This window comes from Melopsittacus undulatus, chromosome 4 (assembly GCF_012275295.1).
Source record: "Melopsittacus undulatus isolate bMelUnd1 chromosome 4, bMelUnd1.mat.Z, whole genome shotgun sequence".
NCBI classification, from domain to species: Eukaryota; Metazoa; Chordata; class Aves; order Psittaciformes; family Psittaculidae; genus Melopsittacus; species Melopsittacus undulatus.
This window is the reverse complement of record NC_047530.1, coordinates 55,285,502-55,312,607: the sequence shown is the minus strand read 5'-3', so window position 1 is coordinate 55,312,607 and position 27,106 is coordinate 55,285,502. Positions and strand designations below refer to the sequence as shown.

Here is a 27,106-nt window from a genome sequence, read left to right as displayed (position 1 = left end):
TCAATGCAACATCATTCATGATAATAAAGCAAAGCAGGGGGCCAAGAGTTCAAAGTATCACTGCAAGTTTCCATGGCATAGTAGATGATGATTTTTATAGGTCTAAAAAAGTTTCTGTGGAATTTATAAACACAAGCATGACTAGCAAATGTAATATTTGCATACACACTTCCGAAAGGGGCACTTTACTCAGCAAGAATTTCAGATTTCTGACCTACAATTAACAAAATCTTTTTTTTCTGAGTTTTCACCAGCTGAAAACTGTCTTAATTTCTAGCAAGTTTCCTTAATATGACATGAAATACTGCAAAACCTTAGTATCTCTTTCTCTAGTGGAAGGTGGATTGAAAGGTGAAGAAGGAATAAAATTATGTGAATGCAAGAGAAACTTGCCTTGTTTTCATCTGTTCCTGCTAATGGAAAGAAGTACAACTGTAGAATTTAGGCTGTTCTGTCGTTTAAACTTAGTATTCCTTAACACACAACCACAACAATGGCAAATTCACCTCTTTTCAGACAGAATAACTGTAGGAAAGTCCCAGCACTCACTATGTCAGCTTTTCTGACAAATTATTATTTAAAATACACACATATCATGTGAAATACATAAATGATTCATTTTTATACACATCTCCTTGTATTTAGATAAAATCTTCCTAAGCATTCAACAGAAGAGTTCGTAGATAAATTTTTTATAAATTAAGGAAAGCAAAAAGTGTGATAATTCCTAATTAGCTATTGAGAATCATTCCAGACAGCATTTATGGAACTCCAAAAACGAGATGAAAATTTCCATTTTGTCTCCCATTACTGAAAAAAAATAAAACCATCTATGCTTACAAAATAAAAACAGCCATAATGGGTTGGATAAAAAAAAAAAGAGTGTCTAGTCCATTATCCTGCTCCCAACACGGCCATTAGGAGATGCATAAGGAAAGATTACAAGAGGCATAGCAAGAGCTGAGCAACTTCCCCTTCCCATCTTCTGGCAATTAGTGGTTTAGGAACTTCCGAAGACAGAAGTTGTGTCTGAGCAGGATGTTTTTACAATTCATGAAATAAAAGTAGCCATTAAAGCTTTTTAGAACTCAGTTAAACTTTCATCCCTTACATCTAGTTGTAGCGTCTCACATTATTTTTTTGTATGAAAAAGTGTTTCTTATTGTTTGTGTTAAACTTGCTGCCTGGAGATATTAACACAAGCCTTTTATTTCTTGTATGCTAAGAGATACGTAAATGGTAGTTGCACATTTACCCTCTGTGTAATTCATTTTATTTTTTGTGTTCTCTTGGGTATCTTGTTTCCAAGGTAGAGAAACTCAGTTTATTTAATCTGTCGCCATACAGAAGTGATTCTACGCTTCCAGTCATCCACTTACTCTCCCCACCTTTTCAAATGGTCTTTTCCAGTCTTCCTATACCTTAAGATGTTGTCCTGGGTTCAGCAGTAGCAGTCATTTTTTCTCTTTAGTAGCTGGTGCAGTACCGTGAGTTTCACTTTCTGCCTGGGAACAGCACTGATAACACCAATGTTTTTAGTTACTGCTCAAATGTTTAGTCTGACCAAGGACTTCTGAGTCTCATGCTTTGCCAGCGAGGAGGGGAAGCCGGGAGGAAGCAGAGACAGGACACCTGACCCAAACCAGCTGAAGCGGTATTCCATACCACAGAAAGTCATGCCCAGGATGTAACTGAGAGTTACCCGGAAGGGCTAGTTTACTGCTCGGTCAGTCTGGGTATCGACAGGTGGTATTTTATTCTCTTCCCTTGTTATTTCTCTTATCATTATTATTATTGGTGGTAGCAGTAGTGGTTTCTGTTATACCTTAGTTACTGGACTGTTCTTATCTCAACCTGTGGGAGTTACATTCTTTTGATTCTCCTCCCCGTCCCTCTGGGAGCAGGGCAGGGGGAAGGAAGGGCGGTAGTGAGTGAGTGAGACTGCATGGGTAACAGAGTTTAAACCACAACAGATGTAATGGCAAGAAATGCACACAATATCCAAAATTCAGGTAAATTATAGATTTCTACATTGGAATTACATTTTCTGCATGGTCCCTATTTTCCAACAATTTCCCAAATTAATTTTGTTTTGCTTAAGTGTTATACAGACAGCTGTTTCTTTTTTACTTTCCAGAAAATCTACTTATGCTTATTTCAGAATTTCTCATGAGTGATAATACATAATTTAAAGTTCACTATTCTGTATGTCAGATGAGAGAGGTTTTTCTTCAGTTCACTTCCCCTCCTCATATGCAGTACTTAACATACAGTTTCTTCCGACATTTTACATTTCAGTGACTCAGTATTATGAGATTTTTTGTGTTTGCACTTTATTTTAAATTAACCTGAACAGTTTTGCATTAGCAGGAAGTGTTGTTGTCCTGCTATTATGGCTATTTTTCAGATCATTAAATACATTAAGCAAGATTGGTTTAAGTGTAAGGGGCATCACTGGTGTTATTTTTCCCAGTTCTGTTTAATTAGCTGAGTAACTGGCAGATCCTGGTGTATATAGCTGATATCTCCCCACCAGTTAGAATTTTTGAATTCAGTATGTCATGGCATATTGATAAAAAAGTAATTTATCTATACTCTACACTATAAAAGGAGCATTTTGTGTAAAACAGTAATAAAAATAATTCAGTGCAAAATAAAAATTCAAAAGAAAGTCTCCAGCATTTATTCAAAGTCATCCTATTTTAATTGAGGTTGTAAAATATTTGATGAAGTTTTCAAGAGCACTCAGCTGAATTTGTTTAACTAGAAATTTGAATACTCTGGATTCTAGTGAACCTGCCAAAAACACAGTCTCTTAAAAATTGTGTTTTGACAACATGATTTGGTGTCACCGGCTCAGACCAACAGCATGTTAAAAGTATATTGCTTCAAAAGATGCTCAAACCTTGTTTCCTCGGACACTCATTTCTGCACACATTATACAATAGGCAAATTTCATCCTGGAGACTTACCTTCCATTTTTTACAATAAGTAAAACTTACTTTAATCTGCAAGAAATCTGTACAGAGACATATATTCAGAGTTCATTACCAGTATTTCTCTTCTTTTTTGATATTTTCTATCATCTCGTAAGCAGTCTAATGAATGACAAGATCTTTAGGATAGACAAGATGGATTGATATCTAAAGGATTGTGCTCTCTCATGTTGGTGCTACATGAATACAGAAGTGAAGAATTAACAACTGGATCATTTGTTTGACTTTCAGCCTGGAACTCTTTACATACACTTCTTTCTTTAAATTGCAAATGTTACAATGAAAAAGAGTTATGCCTCCATTTTAGCAATGAGTTTCACTAAGTGCAGAAGTTTCATCTTTTGTAACATTGTGACAAAGTCTGAGCTGATCAATTCTTGTGAATAATTCCAGTGGTCATATTTATAAAGTGTAAAGACTTCTGCTCAATGAAGTTATGTTTTCAAGGTTTCTTAGACTTTTTATCCATTTTCACTTATTTTGACAGATTTATTGCCAATACTAATGGTAGTATTTAGTACAGCTTCCAGCTAGGCCTACAGTGAAAGTCAATGCCAAGTCTTACAACTGTGCTCAAATTTATTATTCTAATTACTGGTAGGTAATTAATTGGCAACAAACAACTTCTTGAAAGGACTTAACCCTCTCCTTGAACATAAATCATCTCTAATTCTTTTCTGATTCATCTTTCAAAAATTATTCATAGGCACCCAATATACCCAGGGCAGTTTCTACATTGATACAATGGACAGCAGAACTCTCTGTAGAAGGATTTAGTGAAGAAACATAAAGATGGCTCTTATTTATCTTCAAGTTGCTTTACACAGTAATAATAGTGTAAGAACCTTGTAGCTCCATTATATTATATTTGCGCTGAGTTTAGCAAAAATTTATAGAGTGAGCTAGAGTGTTAACTTTGAAGATACAGAACAGCTTTAAGGTAGGTGGGAATCAGATGCATGATTTTTAAACACACTTGCTTTGTAGATAATCCCTAAGGAAATAGAAGTCTATGAATATCTGGTATTTGTAACTGATGCAGCAAGCAATGTGTTCTTTTTTCCCCTTGGTTTTACATTCTTCCAGTAGAACACCAGCACTCCAGCTCCACTAGGACAAAAGCTGGGTTTAACAAGAACTATTTAAAACCTTTAGAAAACACTGAAAAGAAGCAAATTAATTCTTAGTTTTTGAAAAAAGTTAACAGGCTATATTAAAATGGTATTTTAATTTGCTTGATTTGAATGATTACTCGATCATTATGCCTAAGTCTACCAATTTCTCTTGAAATATTTATCAAAATAACTTAAGGAGAGGTGCACTGTGGTCAGCCAGATACTCTGAAGCATATTGTGGAAGGCAGAACTCTATCAGTCAGCATTGACCACCCTTCTATGCTTTAAAATTTCCATTTAATTTTGGAGTAGGTTTAAGCCCCAAAGACATGCAGCAGAAATAATAGAGGCATTACCACTATTTTCAGTAATCAAGCATGCTACTCAAAGATGACAAGTAAAATACAAATGTATTTTATACAAGGTATTAAGTTTTCTGCTGACTAGGGACATTTCAATATTGCTGCTTTTCTAGTAACTGGTCTCTTCACCTGACCTGAAGCCAACAATGGCCTCTCCTTGCAACTTACTGAAACTTCAGCACCAGTTTGGCATCTGCATTCTGGGATGATGTAGTTGCGCAAACCACCAGATGCCTCAAAATCAGTGCTACTATAGATAACATGTTAAAACCACAAATTGCTTGTGCCTTGTTAAGCATTCATCCAACTTGTTGAAGGAGACAAATGAAGACCAGCCTACTAAACTTAGAACTAAACATCTGTGGTCAGGCTACAGCATTTTGTGAAAACTTATGCATTTACCAATATAGAAATGTCTTATAGATGTCTATAGACATAGAAAGTAAAAATACCATAAACAGTTGTAATGTATAAGGTGTGATGTGTAAATTAACTAGAGCTTCATTACACCTATTTAAAAGGCCACATAAATCATTTAGTGCTAAGTGCTGCACCAACGTTCTCAGATCTTCATATTTTTCTGAGAAATCCTCACTGTAAAGTTGCCCCTCTAAAAGTGTCTGGAAATATTTTACCATCACAGACTTACTGGCACACTACGGAACATAAGGAAGACACAATAAAGCAAAACAAGAAAACCAAAACACCACACTAACAGCAACCATCAGAAACCAGTTAAGCTTGCTGATTAGCTTATGTGGAATCTTGGATAAAGGTATATATTAATCTTATTTATATGGTTAGAGTTCAAGTAGAGCCAGGTCATTTTCCCTGTTGACTAAAGGGATAGCCAGAAAGCAAAAGGACTAGTTCAAACCATGTTTATGGATTTTTAATTTGTGCCTGGCACATTACATTTCTAAAACAGTAGGTGTCTTAACATGCATATAAGGTACTGAGTTCACAGAAGGTAAAGAGAGCAGCAAAAGAATACCATTTCCTGACAGAAAGGCAGAAAATACCAAATAAACCCTGTTGTCAGCAAGTTAATGACAGTATAAGGCTGCTAATATGCCTGTTTACTGGCAAAGCTGAACAAACAGTATGTTAATGTCTATTATCACCAACTAAAATATGTCTATTGCATTTGTATTTGTATAGTACTATTAATTCTGACTTGCAACAAACACTACTGCATTACTAGCATCATTTTAAACTAGTAAACAGACTAAAATAGCACCTCATAGCAGCCTTCCAGTATCTGAAGGGGGGCTATAGGGATGCTGGGGAAGGACTATTCATTAGGGACTGTAGTGAAAGGACAAGGGGTAACAGGTTAAAACTTAAACAGGAGAAGTTTAGATTGGCTATAAGGAAGAAATTCTTTACTGTTAGGGTGGTGAGGCACTGGAATGGGTGCCCAGGGAATTTGTGAATGCTCCGTCATTTGCGGTGTTCAAGGCCAGGCTGGACAGAGCCTTGGGTGGCATGGTTTAGTGTGAGGTGTCCCTGCCCATGGCAGGAGGGGTGGAACTAGATGATCTTAAGGTCCTTTCTAACCCTAACTATTCTACGATTCTATAAAATTCCAAAACCAATTAGCTTGTTGAACCCTGTGATATTGGCATATTTAGACTTAGTACTAACTGTTACGGACTCAGATGAGACTTGATGGACTTCATCCAACTTGAGGAATCTACCAGACTTAGAAGCAGGCAATTTTAGCCACTCTGCTATTTGTACAATATGATTTAGATGGGGGAAAAAACTGCTCTCCCATTGACCCTGCTGCTTGAGAGTCCATGCTGAAGTGGGGTGGGGGACTGCCAATGTAAATCCACTGCTTCTATACCCCTTCACCCAAATGTGTTGGTATGAGTTACTTACATGCTTATATTTTTTTTAACTTCCATTTGACCACTGGTGAAACTAGAAATGAAGGTGAACATAAAATCTGACAAGTGGGACTCTGTGATGGAGCACTGTAAAAATAAATATTGGCCTATTTCATTCTGCCTATGAGTAAGAGAGTCAGTTACTAACTGAACGTCAGAGATAACCCATTTGCAGCAGGACACGGATTATCACCTAAACTCTGCTTTCCTCTGCCAGTTAATTTCAGCAGTAGTATGCACTCATCAGCTACACTGGCTTGGATGTTCTCTGGGCTGAGATTTCTCACCTAGCCAAATCTGCCAAACTACAGGGCAGTTCTGTGTTCTGCATAAACCAAAACAAACTTATACATCAAGCTAAAAAAATGTGCTGATGAAACTTTGTGAAGGATATTGGTTCATTTGTTTAGCATGTTACTTGATAATTTGTTCTGCAGTTAGTAAACAGATTCCCTTAGTTCTCAAGCAAATTCTCTGATGAGCCAGATGAAATAGCTATTTCCTTCATCTGAGGTTAGGTCCTGAAAAGAGGAACTATTCTGCAATTCACACACTAAAGCACTGCTGCAAAGGCAAGATCCCTCCACTCCTGTTCTCTTTGCAAATGACAGCCTGGGTCTTGCAAAAAAGTGAAACACTTTTGTTGTTTTGTGGGTTTTTTTCCTGAAAATGAGGTACCAGAGCTGACAGGTCTGAGCTGTGGGCATGATGGCATAGTCCATGACTTTGACTCTATATAGTTCAGTGCAAGCAGAACAGCATAGCTTGTTGGAACATCACAAGGCAGATCTACTCAGAACACTTTTACTACTTTCAAGCCCAACTTGCTAACTGCAGTATGTCAATGATCTTGAAGGGATGTTATCATCAACATAAATTTAAATTGCTAATTACTGAACACACACAAAGTTCTCACTCCCATAAATAGCTGGGTACGTTTCATGCATTGTGTGACAGAAAAGTCAACAAGGCCATTAGCAGGAGAGAATATGATCAAGATAAATCAGAGTTCATCCTAGTTCATTGCTTCTTGATTCTCAGGCTACACTTGTAATTGCAGAGGACAATATTCCTCATAGCCTTATAAAAACAATATGCTGTAGGAGATAAGTCCTTGTATACACTTAGCAGGGAAAAACAGAAATGAAATTGAGAAGAAAAACAACACTGGAAATAATCTGGGGCCACAGACTATGGCAATGCTCATTCACAATCACAAACAAGGACTAATTTAGAGAATAACATGAGAGTCCATGAAAATCGTGCCAGTGCCTCATTGAACTTTTTTTTTCTCTTCCTCTGAATCTGCTTTAATTTCTAGTTTAATAACAAACACTACAGCTCTCTGCCATTTTCAAAGGAGTTATGACATGCATTATGAGCAGCACCATTAGCCTCTCACCCTTGACTATTTACTCATTTAAGGTCCTAACCCTACTGATTAAGTAAAGCTGGATTGCCTAATGAGGGAAGCAAGAACCATTTTAAAGGGAGTTATGAGATCAGTATCACTTAGGAGAGTACAGAAATCTGGGGACCCTCAGTCTCATCTATTGCATGGCTGTTCCAGCTAAAACTGTCTAAAAAGGGGTAAGAAAAGGATAGCCTGATGTTGGCTTTTCTAAAATTCACATTGGAACATTAATCCTTCAACAGAAAAGTTAAAAAGATGAAAACTAGCAACTGTGTCACAATTACTAGAATGAGTTGATAAAAATACCTAAAAGGAGCATTCAAATAAGCTGTTTCTAATCAAACAAATTCAATATTTATGCACATGCTTACATACTTCAGAGGACTGAAAATTAAATCTTACATCATCAAATCCACTCTCTGATACCAGAAGCAATTGTATCAGATAATGTGTTCCTAAATGGCTTAAAAAGAGATAACTCTGAAACTAATTCATTGTGGGCTCAAAAGTGTTCTATTAAGTGGCTATTCTAGAATTGTACTGCTTCAATAGTTAAAAGTTCCTTATTTCTAATCTAAAGTTTTTAAAAGCCAGTTCATTACCATTTGGATTCATCTTTCCTTTAAAATAAGAATTGATCTTCCAATGCATTTCTAGAAAGCAAACACATCCTCTCAGCTTCTGTTCTGCGAGACTTAACATGAAAAAATTTTTAGGTTCCTTTTATGAAACTATGCCTCTTTCGACTCCCCTGCCCTAAATATCTTGATAGATCTGTAGCTGCTGAAAAATTCATTTTTTACTGAAAGACTTGGTATTGTGCTTTAGAGCAAATGAAGTCTCACAGTAGCTTGAATAATGACATTAGTACACTCTATCTCCAAAAAAAACTTAACTTCATACAGTCTAGAACTAATCTTGCTGCTTCCATCATCACAACTTACTGGCAAATGCAGTCACAGTCATCTCATTATCAACTAGTGTACATAGGTCCTTCCCCTAATTTTGTTTTCCATTGAGTGAGCTACAGATTGTTGCAGATGTTCTTGTTCTCAGCCCCTAAACGCATAACCTTGAGATTTCAATTACTCATCCCTTCAATACTTGAAGTCTGCTTTCAAAAATAACCTTTGCCATTACCCTTTCCCATTTTACCCTTTGCCTAATAGCTATTGTTTTCACTATTTACTGATAAATTACTACATCTATAATCCCCACTGAATGTTTTTATTAAAATGGAAAACAGGGGAAACAAAGTTATTATTCAGTACAATGTGTCTTTGGCAGGTTCATGTTTTGTCACCCTTTTTCCTGCTTAATGCCAAATCTTTTGCAGCTCTTCACTAGAATTTCTTCCTTTTCCTTTTCAGTTCTGTCTTATTCTACCTTCTCTCACTCCTTAGATATAAGCGCTATGTTTTGCTACTTTCCACCTGGAATTGCTGTAAAAGTTTGATAGCAAGTTCAGCAACCTGAGTAATTTTTCTGCCTTTTGAAGACTGAGTTATGCTTTGCTTCTCCCTCAGATACATTTCTTTCTCCTTCCATGCACTTGACAGTCAAAACTAAATGCTTAGTTCCTGTCCGTACTAGAAATTCTTTGTTCAGTCAGGGTATTATGACAGTGTTTAACGTCCACTCCTTACTAATTACTCAAAGTAAACATTTCTTCTTTTATTTTGATCTTCTCAGTTATTGAATTCAGAAGTATTTATATATATCAAATTGTTTTTCTGGATGAAAGTCTTATTGGAAAAAGCATAACTGACAGTACATGCTGGAGTCTTAGATAGTCAAATCACCTCTTAAGAGGGTATTCAATAAACACAGACCTGCTATGTTAATCTGTCCATCTGACCCTTCCTTATACTCAAATTAGGGTACAATAACACACTGTGTGCTTGTGTATGTATGCACATACACATATGACATTTCCTTCTCTACACACTACATCCCCCACACACAACAGATTGTGTCTAAGGCTCTGATCCAATTGGAAGAGACCCTGTTTCACTCCTGCCTTTTGAATGCAATTCAGAATTCTGGTTTCTATTTCCCTCCTTCTGCTGATACCACTATTTCATTTCTGCACAAGTATCCACTGCTTTGCTGCCAGGGAGAGACCCCTGAGCCAAGCAGATGCAGGAGATATTTGAATGCTTTTTTGCTCTGCATGGCCAGGTTTCTATTTTCTGTATTACTTAAAGTTTGTGTGGCCCTCCAGCCACAATGATTTTTCTCAGAGCAGCAGGGTGATCTAACGGATAGATTCCTTGAGTACAAATTTAAAAATCTGAGCTCCAGTCTTCTTTTTCCTATTATGACAAGTTTTGTCACCTCCTGCCATCCTTCTGCTAGACTCTCTCTCTCTCCTCTGATTACCCTATCAAGTGACACTTTCTTGCTTTTGCACTAAGCATTACACACAGTGTTCTGATCTTGATTGGAGTTTCCAGATACTACTATAACACATGTACTGGAGAAAGACAAAAACCTAAGTTTTACAAAGCAACCTTGAGAGGAGTTCTGAAGACCAAATAGCAAAAGGAGAAAGGAAATGAGCAGTTACTGTTACCATCATAAAGCTGCTTTTGAATGAGGGACAACAGCTGAATTGTGAAGAATGCCTGAGGTAGAACAGTCTCATTAAAATATAAAATCCAAAGCAATTGGATTCCAAAACCTGAAAAAGACAAGAGTTCAGGAAGGTTCTTCAAAATGATGAATGAGGAGAGGAAACAACCACAGCCTGGTTTCCTGGTGAAAGTAAAGATGAGAGGGTTAGGAATCCCTGCAGATTGTTTGCTCCTTGGAAATAATTCATTAGCGAGGACTTTTCACCTTACTGTTATTCACAGCAACTCTGGTAATCTCAGATGTAAAAGGGGAGCAAAGGAGAGAGCAAATCTTGCTGCCAATAGCCCTATTGCACAGGTGTCAATCACATCTTCAGAAGGGAGCAAGTGAAAAGAATTACATACCATGGAGGACAGAACCAGGTGGCTTTTTAGGGACCGAGAAAACACTACAAGTAATGGCAAGAAGGGAAGACAGAAAAAAAGATCTCTTTCCACCTTCTTAGTGAGTAGGATGAAACAGCATATCTATTTATTCCTCTTCATTTAGCAAGAGCAGGGTTTGGGTCACTGTCAGTGAATCTGGAACAAATGAGTTATCCATGATTCATAAGGGGCTGCAGGCTCAATCTCCTGCAGTACATTAAAAACAGAACAATGATGTTTTCCACACAAAAAAAAGAAAAATAATCATTCTAGTATCATTACACAAAAATAAGTCAATATCCCTTCTTAATTATTTATTTACCATTAATAAACTCTTACTGGCTGTGAAAGTGACCTGCAAAACAGCTAATAGAAGGGAAAAAGTGTAGTGAACACCATTGTTTTTGCAATAGTACCTCCCAGGTTCAGTGAATTAGCCTCTGGCACCAAACATAAATAAATGGGTATTTTATGTGAGTACAGTATTTTGCATTAAAAACAATTAAAGGATAAGTGGAACTAGGTTTTTGTCCTGCTGTAATGCTTTTTAATACCTCACAGTAGACCACGCAAATTGGATGTGAAATTGTATCATAAATGGAAGCAAGAAACTATTCCATAATATTAAGTCTGTTATCACTACCAGCCTTAACTAATTTTTCTTCATACAAACGACTATGGGATAACAGAATTTCACAAATGGGAAATATGTGTCTAATAAACAAAAAAATAAGTGGCTTATTCATTGACTAACCTCTTTGTCAGTCTACTATGAGAGTAAAGTCTTCAGAGGAAGGAAAAAAGCTCTTAAGTGTCTGATTAATAATCTTTTCCTGGTGCCATCATATAATCAGAAAATGAAATAACTTACTTTACTGTATAGAGAAGCAAATATAAGTAGATCCAGTTTTCTATGCAATTTCTATGTTCTACTGTTTTCCAGGGTGCACGAATAAATCAATTTAGCTTAAGGACTTTCATGACTTCATAAAATCTTCAAAGCACATGCTCAACAGTTTCTCAAAGTCTACCAGTTCTCAAGCAGAATGCACTTTCTGTAGCTGCAACTAATACAAAAATTCAAGCAGGAATCTCAGTGCTAATTTGGCAGCCTGTCAGCAAGCAGAACGCTGTGCAATTCAGATGCCACCCTTCACCTGACACCTGTTTCTGGAAAGACTTAAACAATACCTTGAAACCCAGATCCTAAATCTGAACACTTGAAACAGGATCAAAACTGTACATTTGGGGCCATCTCTAATATAAAGAGAAATGGATTTTCTCTCTCCAGTGCCCCCCTGGTGCAAAAAGTTTCATTAATTATTAGACTAAAGTTTATGCGTAAAAATCAAAGCAGCTGAATTTTTCTCCAGAATACTCCAGAAATTAATAATTTAAATAGATAAGCTCTTCAAAAGGCACTGACAGGTGCCTCCATTCTGTTACCAATGAAACTGGTATAAATCACCACCACCACCCCTCCCAAACCAAACAAGAAATTGCCCCTGCTTTCCTGCTCTCACTACTGCTATGCACAAAAGGTGAAGACAACTCATTTCCAATGGACAGTAGAAAAGAAACACCAATAAGGCTTGTCAAAGAAAGAGGCATTTGCAACAGTGTGAAGAGGGCAATACTATAAACAATAATAGCTCACTAGAATTTCCCATTACATTCAATTACACTCAATTACATTCAATTCTCTATGTAAAAGGAGGAGGATAATCAATTCTACATGCTGCAAACTTACTCCCGTAACTGAATCAGTGAAAACATTAAATATATTCTGTCTGTATTTTGCCAGATCTGTATTGACAACAGAAATTATATTCTTACTATATTCTTGTATCTTTGCTTTTCTCTACCATTTCCACCATTTACCCACCTCCAGACCTTCCAGACATCTGACATGAACTCAGAAGTTTTGAAGACTTGAGATCCTCAAGACTACTTGGGTTGTGGAAGGATGGGACTGAATCCTTTTCCTGTATTCAGGAAATACCACTTTGTCTTAGTGCACATTTCATCTATTAAGTATATGGCTGGATTTTCTATTGAGCAAAGCCTTACTGGAACTAATCTTTCCTGCACATTACAACTGCCTGGAAAGATGGCGAGTGATAACAGGAGTAAAACTATGACAGGGCAATATGCCAATTAAATCATTATCTTACTTGTGTCCATATTGTATGTATATGCTCACTTGTAAAAACACACAGTTTAAATCAAATCCCATGATATTTCATACAAAAAAAAAAAGAAGAAAAAAAATACTAGATCCGGGGGTCTACAAACCAAGTATCAAAATGCTGTGACACATCAGATCTAGCAGTGGCCAGACATTTTCTGAGCAGGTGTTGTGTTTTTCTCTCTTTCCCTAATCATCCCTTTCTTTTGTCAGAAAAGTTTTATATACCAGACTTGAAGTCAATGAAGGGTGCACATATATGCAACCCATGCTAGTTAAAACCACAGCACTTGTGGAATACTAACAGGACAAATATGACTCAGAACACAGAGCAATTCCTTTAACACATTTTAACTTCATATTCCATCTGCTAACTCTTTGTTGTTCTAAGATTAGTCTCATGCAATAGATTCTGCTGGAAGCATTTGCCTATCAATATATATAAAGAAAACATTAGGGCATTTACACTGAACGTTGGCTCACTTAAAGGGATATTTCTAGGCAATAGAAGATATCTGAGAGAGGTGAAGATCTCATTCTGCTGTTTTCAGATGCTTGATTGGAAGAGAAAAGAAACATTATCTTTACATAGAAATAAATATTTCTGAAATCTGAAATATTCAAACGGAAAAAAAATTTCTCAGCCAACTGTAATCAGAATTCTGAAACAAATACAAAGATGTGATAAATGGTCCTACACCATCTTATTTCCCTTCTGGTTTATTCACAGGCCTAAGCTGATGTGAAATAATAATCTTTTGTCTGCATATAGGATTCATTCAACTGCTTATCTTCATATTTCTTGAGAACACTGCAGAAGTGTTCATTTTGATGCAAAAGTTCGACTATTTCTGGCACAAAAAAATGTCAAAATTCTAATGTTTTCTCTTATGTAACCATAGTAAATTAGCTAATCTGTACCACATTTATCAGCTGAAAGTGCAAAAACTTGTCCTAACAAGCTGCAGAGATATATACAGACCTCTGATGATAATGGGTTGTTTTCACTGTTAAAGCTCTGAGATATAAAACATAACTAACCTCACTTCTAGTTACCGATTACTTCAGGATCTAATCTGAGAAGTGGTACTGCTGTACTCCAGCACAAGTGTGATTGCAGGTTATATGTAGGTTAGAATAAAGCTAAGGTTAACATACCTGCAAAAAGCATGTAAGATTTCTGTATTACCTTTGTGATATATTATGCATGTTCCAGCTTATCAGTTTTATCTTTCCTGATCCAATGTCTAGGTGAGCATATTTTCCAAGGGTATTTCTTCAGAATATAAAATGGATAATCAGTGTAGAGGCATATGAAAAATATTGAGGGTGGATTCACCTCTTCTTTGTAAGTGCTCCACTCAAGAACGCTTTTACAACACCACATCCATGTACAAACACACACCGAGGGAGGTCCAGATGAATTAGGGGAGAAAGAGTGACATCAGGTATATAAAAAGCTAATACAAATGGAGGGGTGACCTCCCCACATAGTTTTGGTTTTCTTTGTAGCCTTTGTCAGCAATTTTGAGAAAATCTCTAGCATCACTGTCAAAAGCATCATGTATACAAAACAGAGCAGTGACATCAAAGCATTCCTTGAGACACAATGGGGGACAGCATGAGGGAGTGTTACTATTTATAAAAAATAACAGTTATAAGCCTCAAAGAGAACGGATCATTCAAAAAATGCACACAAAAGAAAGTAGAGAGGACAAAGAGAATGGCAACAAGTTTTTGAAATATACGGAGCCCTTTCCATTTCTTCCAAATACAGTTTAAGTGTCGTTCTGGAGACACAAGATCCTGCACAGATTTGCTAGAGGAACAAACTGAAATAAAATTTTCTGTGCTATTACACTATGAATAGACTGTGTACTGAATGTATATCATGCATGCCCCCATATTACGTCAAATTAACAAGCAGATAGACAAATGCTGTCTTACATTCTAATAGAAAAAAACAAAATTGTGCAAAGAGCTTCTCTGTGTGTTCCACAAGCGTGCACACACACACACACACAGAGAAATTTAATTTGTAAGCAGGAAGAAGTATCATTATTAGATGCTGGAAAGTTCACAACGGTAATGAGACAAATGGCTTGAACTCTTCTACCATTATGAAGAGAGCAGTAAAGCTTTATTTTCCAGTTCCTCATGAGGACATTGGGCCTGATTCATCCTACCTAGCACTAGCAAAGGCTGAGAGTGGATGCAACTGCAGTATAGCTCTGACCCTACTGCAGACAAAGCAACTGTGAGTCTGCTTTAGATTTCACTTCCATTACCATAGTCCTTACAGCACACACAGAGCATTGGTGATGCTCTGTGTCTGCAGCCTTTTTCCACCATGGTCTTCTGGCACATCTGCTCTTGGATGTTAAACGGCACTTACAGTCCTATGAGGCTGGTGTTCTGCTGGCTTAAAGACCCCCTGTGTGAAAAGTATTCAGTTGGTAAGCTGTAGAGGATTCGCTTATGCAATATAAACTAAGGAGCTGTTGCAAATGACTTGCAAGGTCCCTGTTTCTCATGTCACAGCAGACATTAAATGAAAAAAAAATAAATTCTGTTTTTTGATTGTAGGATCAGTTGAAGAGGTGTGTAAATTGATATTGAAGTGTTAGTTTAATTAGTAAAAAATGCTCAATTTGATCAGCTATTGAGGAGCTTGCATTTGCAGAAACTGGAACTAGAGTAGAATGGTGCTGAGTCTAATGCACACTTTGAAATATGACCCTCTTACAGTAGGACAGCTGTGTGACAGTTTACTCAGTTGGACTGTCTTCACACTTTAGAAAGAGAAAGACATTTTAAAAGTCACGGAGATCAACCACTCACCCAGCATCTGAGCACAGAGCACACTCAGTGCAATGCCAGCCCCTCAGAGAATAAAACACTTAGGGAAAGAAGGGAGCGCAGAAAAACAAAACAAAACAATCTTTTTCCTCTGGCAGTTCAGATGATACTGAACAAGCAATTTCCAAAAGATTGCTTTCAACAATCTTGCCATCAACTGAATAATCTCAATCTACTTTGATACCTTTCCTGGTTTTCTCCCTTTTCCTTTGATAATTTGCTCAGATTTCCCCTGTTTTGCTCTTAACTCATATGTATTCTCAGTTCAGTCTTGCTGTTATTTAAGTTAGTGAAAAAATATTCCTATTAGCTTTAGATGGACAGAATACTGGGTTCTGAACATAGATATTTTTTATATTTCCATTGTACCCCTGGAATAACTTCAACAATAAGGTATTAAACATAAAGCCAGGTTAAAAAAAAACAAAACCAAACCTGAAGAAAGCATCATGCAATATAACAAAAGCTTTTTTATTTTTTCTTTTAAACACAAGTAAAACATTACGTATCTATTGTCTTTTAGGCATATTACCCTAAATAACATATACATATGCACACACTTATATGCTTCATCACATTCTCTAAAACACTGTAAGAAACAAAAAGAAACATCTGGTACTGCTAACAGTTGTATTTCAGCTTAATATTAAACTCCTGTAAGCATTTCACTCCATCATTCCAAATCCCTCAGGGTTAGTATGAACTCAGATATCCAGCCTCTAACAGACAGTAGCAAATTTAATGAGACTAAAAATGGGGTCAGACCAGCACATTTCTTAAGATCATGATACTGTTTGTCAAAAAGAGAAAAAGGCAAAAAACCATTTACAAAGTCATAGCATTGTTCTGCTGGCTTTATAAATTTGCTCGTTACAGGTTACAGAGCAACTGATTACAAGATCCTCCCATCATCCGCAGGCAGCAGTGAACCAGATTAAGAGAGATCAGATAATTAAGTAAGGAAGAAATACTCAGGAAATGTGAACTGAGGCAACAAATACTTTATTTAACACAGTATGACATTAATATTTCTAAAATAAATAACTGAGAAGACAAGTCATAGTAGGATCATTAAAATATCCTTAATGAAGTTATCTTTTTAAAAATCTGACTGCAGGAAAACACCTCTGAAATAATAAGGCATGAAAAATTAACCATTATCCTCTGTCATAGATACAGTTATAAAGAGTTTACTGAACTCACCTGCCAGGCAACACCACCATGAAAACAGTGGAAAGATAACATGTAAGGAAAAAGTTTTAGTGAACAGAAAAACATTCTTCAGTTTTACTGAGAGCAGCTGCTAGGTGATATTCAACATTACCAATCTGCAACAGTGCAATAGCATAAAGCATACATCAGGCATAACAGGGCATAGCACATTCAGTGAATCTGCTTCCTTGAAAATTAGGATCCCTTCATTGAGTTGCATGAAGAGGTGGACCACTTGGTTCTCTCTTTTTTTTACTACCTTATATGTCACAGACATATCAAGCTATCATAGTGTTCTGAGCCTGTCATGCTCTACTATTTCTTACTCTGTACTCATGTTTCCTGTTTAGCCATACAGTTGCTGGGAAAGGTTCCTTTTATATACCACTTCCCCACAGTTAATACATAGGATTTGGAAAGAGTACACTTGCAGTTCAGGCTTAGTGTTCTTTGATGCCAGGAAACCCACAGACAATACAGAAGCCAAGAATGTGGCTTCATCACCAGCTACCTACAGCTGAAACTGTTATATAACATAACATTATTGCATAACAACTCAATCAGAGGAGCTATTAAACTGATACGGTAGGTTTTAGGAGGTCTTCTTGGCAAATAAACAAGATATCTAGATACTTTACTTCAGATTATGCCAAAACTGAACCAAAAACTATTAATGATATAACATGTATAAAGTTGTCATGGTTTGAGCATGTTTTGAGGGTGTTTTTGTTCAAGGTTTTTTTCCAGCCAGGTGAAGGAGGGGAGTCCAGGAGGAAGGAGAGACAGGACACCTGACCCAGGCTAGCCAAAGAGGTATTCCATACCATAGCACGTGATGCCCAGGATGCATACTGGGAAAGAGAAGGCTGGAGGGATGGAGCTCTAGAGAAAAATGGAGGAAGGAGCACGCGGTGCTCAGCCGGGCAGGGTGGAGTGAGTTATGGGTCGGTGGCTGGTGGGGTGTTGTATTCTTTTCACTTGCTGTTTGCTGTATCATTATTATTTGTAGTAGTAAATGGCAGTAGGGGTTTTGTGTTATGCCTTAGCAATTAAACCGTTCTTATCTCAATCCGTGGGGGCTACATTCTTTGGATTCTCCTTCCTAACTCTCCGGGAGTTGGGGGACTTGGTTTAAACCACAACAAAAGTGTAAGTCATTATAATAACAGGCAGGGAATGCTGAAATAGTATTCCAATTTTAACAACTAAAGTTACAATATCATCACTTCACAATTAAAAATTTCTATGAGCTTCTGATAGTTCAGCAAATATACCCTAAACTTCCAGAAATCCATCTACATTACTAGCAGACTTCACCAAGCAGACAATTATCAAATCACAGTAAAAACATTTGGTAGACTAGAAGAAATCAAAATATTTGTGTCAATTAATGCATCATTCACATTGCTAGATTCACAAGCATAAAAGACAACTCGCATGTGCAATATAAAACCTTAAACACAGAAACAGCTAGCAAGACTCTTCTGAAAACAGAGCACAGACATCCAACAGGACTGGTAGAACATTTGTAATCCTGATTAGCTTCTCTTCTGAAATGTGCTACAGAAAAACAAGTAAAGAAAACAGAGCACAAACAACAACGAATTCTTTGAAAAGGCCTTGCCTAGTACTAGGGAAAATTTGCAGAGGAGCACAAACCATGGAGTCAAAGCCATAAGAAAAATGGTTAGAAAAGCTAAACACAGGGTGTAAAGTCGACAGGATTACTAATTTGGTTCTATTGCTGTTATTTCAAAGACATTAACACAAAGGTTCTTTCTGAAAAAGATACCAAGACCCAGACACAAGATACTCATTGGGCAGATGGGGACTGCTATTTCTGTAATACACAAAAAGAGACTTTTCTATAGACTCCCACATTTCAAAAATACGAATTCTGAAAACAATCAGCCAATTTTCTTCTATGATAGACTATACGACCACTAGCTTGACCTCCTTCCATTGTTCTATGTGTCACATGCTATGAAACATGGTACTGACCCTGACAAGAGGGATTCAGGATGAATGATGGTGCTTGATCATTTAAAGAAGTTCACAACTAACAGTAAGTCACAAATACGAAATTACAATGTTAATGAGAAAAGTTCTAGTGAGACCAGTTGAACAGATTTTTTAAACTCATCAATTTTTCTGCATTTTAAAGTAACCATAACTTCGCAATTATAATGAACAAATCCAAATTTCCTTTGGGTTAAAAGCCAAAATTCTCTTGTGACTTCTAAAATTGAACATCAAGCGTTTTATAGCATAGCTCTGGAAAGTAGTATAATATATTTCTACAGAATGTCATAGAACTGAACATACAGTGATAAAACTATCAGAATGAAAAGGTTCAGAAAAACCTGGCATTCTGGCAGAGGTGCATTATTGACAAAACACCTTCCTTTCTTTTGTAGTACTCTCTGTTCCTACAGGTTATTGCAAAAAGAGGTTTCTCAAAGGAAAAAGAAAAAAAGAACAAAAAAGAACAAAAAAATGCTTTCAATTCCCCAGCAAGTATTCCATTCTTAAGTGTTTTTTAAAAACTCAGAGAGCCGTATAAGCACACTGAACTTTGAACTCTGGAATTCTACAGCTCTAGCTCTTGTATTACAAATAACACAGTCTTTCTCTGGATGTTTTAAAAGAGACGTAACAAGAGTTCCCAATATCTTCCAAACAAAAAGGGGTTTAGGGAAGGCAGAATTCAAATCAGCAGGGCAAGATTTATGTACAGTAAGTAGTCTAAAATACATACAGAAAATACAAATGTTATCTATTACTTCACACAGAGTGGTTGTCAGACAGGAAGTCAAGTTTACAGATGTAGGTAAAAAAAAACAGCAATACAGAACAAGCTCTTGCTTATCAGCAGCAGACACTGTAGGAAACCATGAAAGAGAAAGCATGCAGCACTTAGAAGATGTCTAACAAGTGTAACTACAATCACTGATTAGACAAAGGATTTAAAGCACTTGTACTTTAACATGTTTTATGAACTTAAGCACAGAGTTATGCACACTTACAAATAGATTGCTCACTCTTGAGGAGTCAAAGTGTTATAAGAAAAAAGGAAAAGAGAGGCAAATGTTGTGAAGACAGACACTAGTAACAAAAGGGGAAACAAAGTACAGAAGCCATGTAGATAAGAAGTACGAAGACAAAAAACAACCCCAGTGATGGTTAAAAAAAGAATAGAGCAGAATGAGATAAAAGGGAATAACCTTTATTCAGGTTAATTCACAGAAGTCACATTGCTAGGAATCATTCGCTTGAGAGTTTGGGTTGATTTTTGTTGTTGGTTTTGTTTGGGTTATTTATTTTATGTTGTTTTGGGGTTTGGGGGTGTTTTTTCTTAACACCTCTTCCTTACTAGGAATATTTTTTTAAGTTTTGGGATTTTTTTTAATAGAAATTCAATTTCTATAATAAAAAAGTAATCTATTTTAGACTTCCATATTTTTTATCTTATATGTCCATATCTTCCATAAAGTTCTCCATGTTTGTAAATCCTGATTTGGCAGAAAAACGAGTAAATCGTGTTCTCTGCAATATCAAAATTCTTAGTTTCTTTCTTTTATTTCAAGTCTCAACTTTCAAATTTTGGCAAACATTATGTGTCAAAACATTAATTGATCCCAAACAAATAACGTTTCTTCCAGCTTCATAAAGGTTTTAGCATCATTTCAATCAATCTTCTTTCCCCACTGGACAAGCAGCAAAGCACTTAACAGAATTGTGAAAGAGAGCAGGGTGCCCAGCATTTCATGGGTGGAAGTATCCTATAGGTCTAGAGGTAGACTTAGAAGTTTTGGTTTACTTAAAAGCTGACAGTTATTTTGAACAATTCATAGATTCATAGAATGGTTTGGATTGGAAGGGACCTTGAAGATCATCTAGCTCCAACCCCCCTGACATAGGCAGGGACAACTTCCACTAGACAGGTTGCTCAAAGCCCCCCAAGGATGGGGCAGCCACAGCTTCTCTATTCAACTTGTTCCAGTGCCTCACCACCCTCACAGTCAAGAACTTTCTCTCAATATCTAGTTTAAATCTCTGAAAGACTAAAGCCATACCACCATGTCCTATTGCTGTACTCCCTCATAAAAAGTCCTTCCCCTTCTTTCCTCTAGGCCTCTTTTCCTCTTTTCAATGCCCCACCTGTATCTGTGCTTAGGATTGTCCTGATGCACATGCAGGACCTCACACTTGGCACTGCTGAACTTCATAAGGTTCACATGGGCCCACCTCTCTGCTTGTCAAGGTCATCCTGGATATGAATCCATCCAGAATTCCCTGAAGTCTGTAACAAGATGGTATTCCAGTTCATATCATCTGCACGGAAAAAATAAAAGGCTTGGGTCCTCTCTCACTACGGATTCCTTAAATCTTTCAGTGTTATCCTTGGACTTTGAAACCAATCAATAATTTTTTCTCGTTTACTGCAAGTCTTCACTCTTTAACCCCACCCCAAGTCATCCCCAAATCCCCCTGGATCTAAGTGGACACACACACTGTAAATTTCCACATACCAATTCCATGTCTTTACATATAATCAGACAGAGAAATACAGTTGTGGAAAAGTATTTTCTCTCATAACCAAGACAAAGTGATCTCAAACTTTTATACCACAAATATTTGGTGGCTCCTCTACTTTAGCTTTCTGTACCTTACACTACTTTAATTCTAGGGCCATTGATAGGTGTGTTGCTAAGCTTCTGTGTCAGCTATGTGAGTGGCTTCTCACAGAATTTATAAGGCCCTGCTCTTGCTGCATGTTAGAGAGACACAGATTATTACTCTGGGAAAAAGTTTCAAATCTGAACTTTGAGAACGTATTGATTTATGTGTACAACACTGGCAAACACCAACTCCCAGGTTTTGTTCTGAGTTTTGGGGTTTTTTTTGCTTGGCTGAGGGAGAAGAGAGAGGGGTTTGTGTTTGCTTGATTCAGTTTGCTTTTTTCCCCTCAGTAATTTCCATCTCGTACATCGTGTGCAGATCACACATAGTTGCTACAGCTTGTACAGCTCTTTTCACCTGAGTGTGCATGCACGGTGAATAGATCTCCATGAAGGTATGAAAAAATAGCACTGCAAGAAATAATAAAAGCTTAGGACAAACAAAGTAGGTGAAAAAAAAACCCAAACCCCCCAAAAGACATAATGGAATGAAGTCAGATTTCTTAAGAGCTGATAGATACTCTAACACATTCTTATTGACAGAGGGCACATAGATCTTAATTTATATAATGGGACACCTAAGCAGATCCTCTAGAAAAATTACAACACCTGCAGATACATAGTACCTTTGAAAGAACAATCTAAGGCTATAAATATGCATGGCATGACCTCATTCATTTTGTTCTTTCATAGGACTCAGATCTTTAGTTCAACAAATAAAGGGAGAAAGTAACAAAAGGAGGAAGAACTGTCTTTTGGTTAAAAACTGGAAGACGGGAAACCTGGATACTATTTTTGCCACTTCCACAGAAGTTCCTTATGGCAAACTTTTCCTGCATTGGGGTATTCAATTGAGGAAGTGAGACTGAGAGATGAAATGCTACAAAGGACTTAACCACGAGTACCTAGATTTAAAAGTCTTTCTCTGAGTCATTACCTTCACCTGAAGGAGTGGCAAAAATTCTCATCTATATCCCAATGATAATGCAAACTTATACCAGAAAACCACATAATTATAGTATTGAAATCAGGAAAAAGGAACAATAGACACCTCTTGGATTTATCTTCCTGGTCCTCATATTCAAAGTATTGACCTTTCATAAACAATCAAAAAACTCTCAAACATTTAAATAATCAGAACTGCTCTTTTTGTGTGAGTTGAAATCATAACAACCAGTATCATCATTGATTTTTGAAGCTCTAAGGGTGCTTAGACACTGTATTAAGCAGTCCAGCAGCATTGCATTTCTGAAGATCAGGAAGAAAAATTCTCTCTGCCCCCTACCCACTTCATTTCTGAGAGTACTTGCAAGACATACAGGCCAAATTTCAAGTTCTTTCATCAAGAGTAAAGTTTTGTGTTTGTTTTTTTTTGTTTGTTTAGTAGGTTGGTTTTGTTTGCTTGATTTGTTTTGGCTTAGGTTTGGTTTTTTGGTGTTTTTTTGGGGTTGTTTTTTTTTTTTTTTATTGTGGCAGTTATGGTGGTTTTTTACTTAACTTCCATTAAAAAAAAAACTTTATTCCTCTTTAGAAAATGCCTCATCATACTGTATTTCTCACAATTGCCACACTGAACTTAATATGTAATCCAAGAAGCAAAAAACTGTGTACTGTTTCACTTTGTTACGAACACTTTTTATTTAGCTGAATAACTTGATTCAGCACCCCAAATGTTTAGTTTACAATACAATCTAGAAAGTACAAGAAACCATGACTACAGTGAAAAGTAACTGAGCAAATTACAATTTTATCTTAAAGAAAACAAAAAAGCCAAGTAGCTTTTATTATACAAGAGGAGGCGCAGGGACAGAAGAGAAACACAGCTTCTACATTGACTTTACACCTGGAAAAATTCACCAGAGACATGGAAAAACAATACCAATACAAAGATGTGAGGAAAGGGTCACAACATTTTTCAAAAGCTATACTGAAATAGCTATACTGCAGAATGTGGATATATATGCATACCTAAGGAAAATATACACACTACACATGCTATAGTGAACTGGCCATCACTGACAACAACATTATTTTCATGGTCCTGAGAAGTGCTCTCTGCACGGGACTACTGACATTTTTGGAGAGTAACTAGATCAATTCATTTTATAAAACTGATTTCCAAATGTTTTCTCTCCTGAGACACAAAACTATCTCCGATCGTAATTTCCTAACTCTTTGAAACAGGAAAATAAATTTTCTATAGCAATAATTTGGTTAGGTTTCTTTTCCCCTCCATCAAATACTGTATAGTTTTAAATTCCGTATCCATAGCAGTCTAGGTGCCCATTAGAGAAATTAGGTCTCTCAGTACATTAGGAAACCACCAGAATAGTGACTCAGTACTCTAGAGACTTTCCAATACAAGCTGTGAATTCCCACAAAATCTGGGGATGAAGAAGAGCGTAAACAACTCCTGCAGCACTGAGATTTGGCTTAAGGCCTCAGTTCTAATTTCCTTATACAGACAGGGAAACTACTGACTAGAATTGCTGTGGAAACATTTGAAATCAGTCTGTATACATATGGTACATTTTTCCTTTGGAGACAAGTATTCTGTGGGGATGTGTCTACTTCTGAAACAAACTAACCTAAACATGAAACAAGACGTGGTTGTGATGCTGCACAGGACTAACATCAGTTGGATTTGTGTTAACTTTTCCCTGTGACAGAACACAACATTACGTGCCTTTGAGTCCCTCTCACAAAAAGCAACAGCATGAACTGGAATTCTAGGCTTGGTTGCAGGATCAATCAAAATATATAATACTTGCATCTTGTATTTTGAAACCTGACATAGCACTATAGGATCCATATCACACCTTTATCTAATCCAGAGAAACTTAATCTCACATAAAACCCATTTCTTTGGAAGTGCTATTATGTTGAGTGTTAAAAAGAATAATCAAAAAAAGCATTTCGTACAATTCCTGGATTTTATTGATCTAGTGCACACTATGTCCTTTCTGAAAAAAAAAAAAAAATCAGATTAAAAACACATTTCCTCATTTTCAGTTCCAGCCTTCCCTGTGCCTTCACACCTGTGACCACTGACAAATTCAGTCTGCCCATTCTGTTGCATGGGCTTTCTCTGAAATAACCCTCATCAAAAGGCAAAAGGATTCTCTTTCAAAACACATGTAGAAAATAAGAGTTTTATATTTTCTTGGGGGTAGGGGACTGTATTTATTTATTTTTGAATTTTACCATATAGAATTGCCCTGATGAGCCAAACTGTTTGCCAGAATATAGTTCGTACTACACGTCACTTCTCCAGATCACTTCTTGTGCTACGATACATAATAATGCAGAGTGGATGTAAGGCAAAATGGTTTCGCTCATGTAGTATGGCAGAGTTCTGCTTCCCTGAACGCAGTAGAACTGACCTGAAGGCAGTTTCCTTTTCCAGAAATCTCTAGCTTACATACTACAGTGCTTTCAGTTCTGTGTTGCTTTTACCTTTGAGAGCTGTGTACTACTGCACATTTCCAGTCTGCAGTCGACTTCCCCATTTTTTGTATTGGCACACAAAACTTGCCACATCAACCCTTGCCATTGACAGGCCCTACTGCCTTTAGTTCTGTTTGCAGCTAGTTTTCTACTACAATAAGAGACTTCACCGTCCCTTTTGCCAACCTATATTCTTGGCACAGCAGATGGCTTTTAACAGCTTTTTTGACTTTTTATCCAGGATTCGGCTTCTGGAACCCAGGAGAAGCAAGCAATTAAACTGGATGTCTAGCACTTTATCTGACTATTGGGTTAGCCTAAGCATTTCCATGGTAAAGTCATTAGTCTGTCTTCTCTATTATGTGCATCTGAAGTAATATTCCATAGCTCCATCCCATGAACAAATATGAAACTCGTAAGTATAATGGGACACCTCATACTGTTTATTCTAGTCCACTCCATGCTTGGCTATTCAGGACTGCTAGGACTCACTTATTTCCAAAGCAAGTTTTGACTAGAATCTAATGAACAGTTACAGTTACAGCTGTAATCTAATGAACAGCACCTTGGCACCTGGGATCCCCAAACTATGTTCCTCCACATAGCATTTCCTCCAGAAGGCAATATACTCATGCAGTCTTACTTTGACCGTGAGCTTAATGGCGTTACTAAGGTATCTGCTAGAAGACTTGGGTAGGAAAAGGTGGAGGAAATATAAAATTCCCGATGAAGAAAAGCATCTCATTTTGAGACTGCATGTCATCAGCCACTTAATTACAATAAAACGTTAAAACCTGACCTGAAGAACAAAGACTAGGAGAAAGACTGAAATTTAAATCCTTTCTATTTCTGATTTTATCTCTTCATTCAGTAGCCATACACCCCCCCCCCAAAAAAAAACAACCCATAACCAACCAAAAAACAAACAACACAACACAAAACCAGTTGTTCCACACATGAAGTCTGTAGTTCTATGAGAATGCAAAAGGTTATTGTATTATTTTTTCTTTACATGGAATGTCCATTTTGTTGAAATTAAAATATACTATGCAGATACAGCTACTAGATGCCAACCAACAGCCAGATTTTTAAGAACAGCTGATTAGTAGAATCAGCAATGTCTCTGGTTCCACCAGGGCACCAGAGGCTGGAGATATTATACTATAAGCTTCATATCATATAAAATATCATATACCTGAACCTGAAGAAAGTCAACCAGGTTAAAGAAATTTTTATTTATAGTGTTCAGCAGTTTTCACAGAGTACAGTAAGTTCCGGTGATTTCCGTCATAACAGAAAACTGATCCAGTAAATAGAGTCATATGTCTACTGCAAACATGTTCCTCCATTTAAAATGATGGCTGCATATTCACTGTCACAATTTACCAGACTTCAGGTATGCAAATTTGCAAATGCCTAGAGAAATGCATTCCAGATTTCCACATTAAAAGTGAGGTTTTAAGCATATTTGGATTCTCAAAGGAAAGTGCAGCTGCAGCCATAGAGACATTTAAGCACTCAAGCCTGGATGACAGAGTACACCACTTACCGCTGAACTGGTAATGGAAGGGAATCTAAGTGGTCCTCACCCTTAAAAGCCATATTTATCCTGTTCTTACATGCACTTCTCCATAAGCTGGAATCTAGAAAGAAAACAAACACTTGTTTAGTAAACACAGGGAAACTCAGGCCTCTTCATAGAATCATAGAATAGTTAGGGTTGGAAAGGACCTTAAGATCATCTGGTTCCAACCCCCCGGCCATGAGCAGACACACCTCATACTAAACCATGTCACCCAAGGCTCTGTCCAACCTGGCCTTGAACACTGCCAGGGATGGAGCATTCACAGCTTCCCTGGGCAACCCATTCCAGTGCCTCACCACCCTAACAGTAAAGAATTTCTTCCCTATAGCAAATCTAAACCTCTGCCATG

General features: G+C 37.0%; 1 protein-coding gene across 1 annotated transcript in view; it reads right to left on the bottom strand.

Moving 5' to 3' along the window:
* The window catches only part of INSC (INSC spindle orientation adaptor protein), an 89,690-nt gene extending 62,883 nt beyond the window's left edge, over positions 1-26,807 (bottom strand). The window contains exon 1 of the mRNA XM_005153267.2: positions 26,722-26,807. Within this exon, the coding sequence (XP_005153324.1) occupies positions 26,722-26,774 (53 nt within the window). The 5' untranslated portion in view covers positions 26,775-26,807. The remainder of the gene's footprint in view (positions 1-26,721) is intronic.
* Between the last annotated feature and the right edge of the window lie 299 nt (positions 26,808-27,106).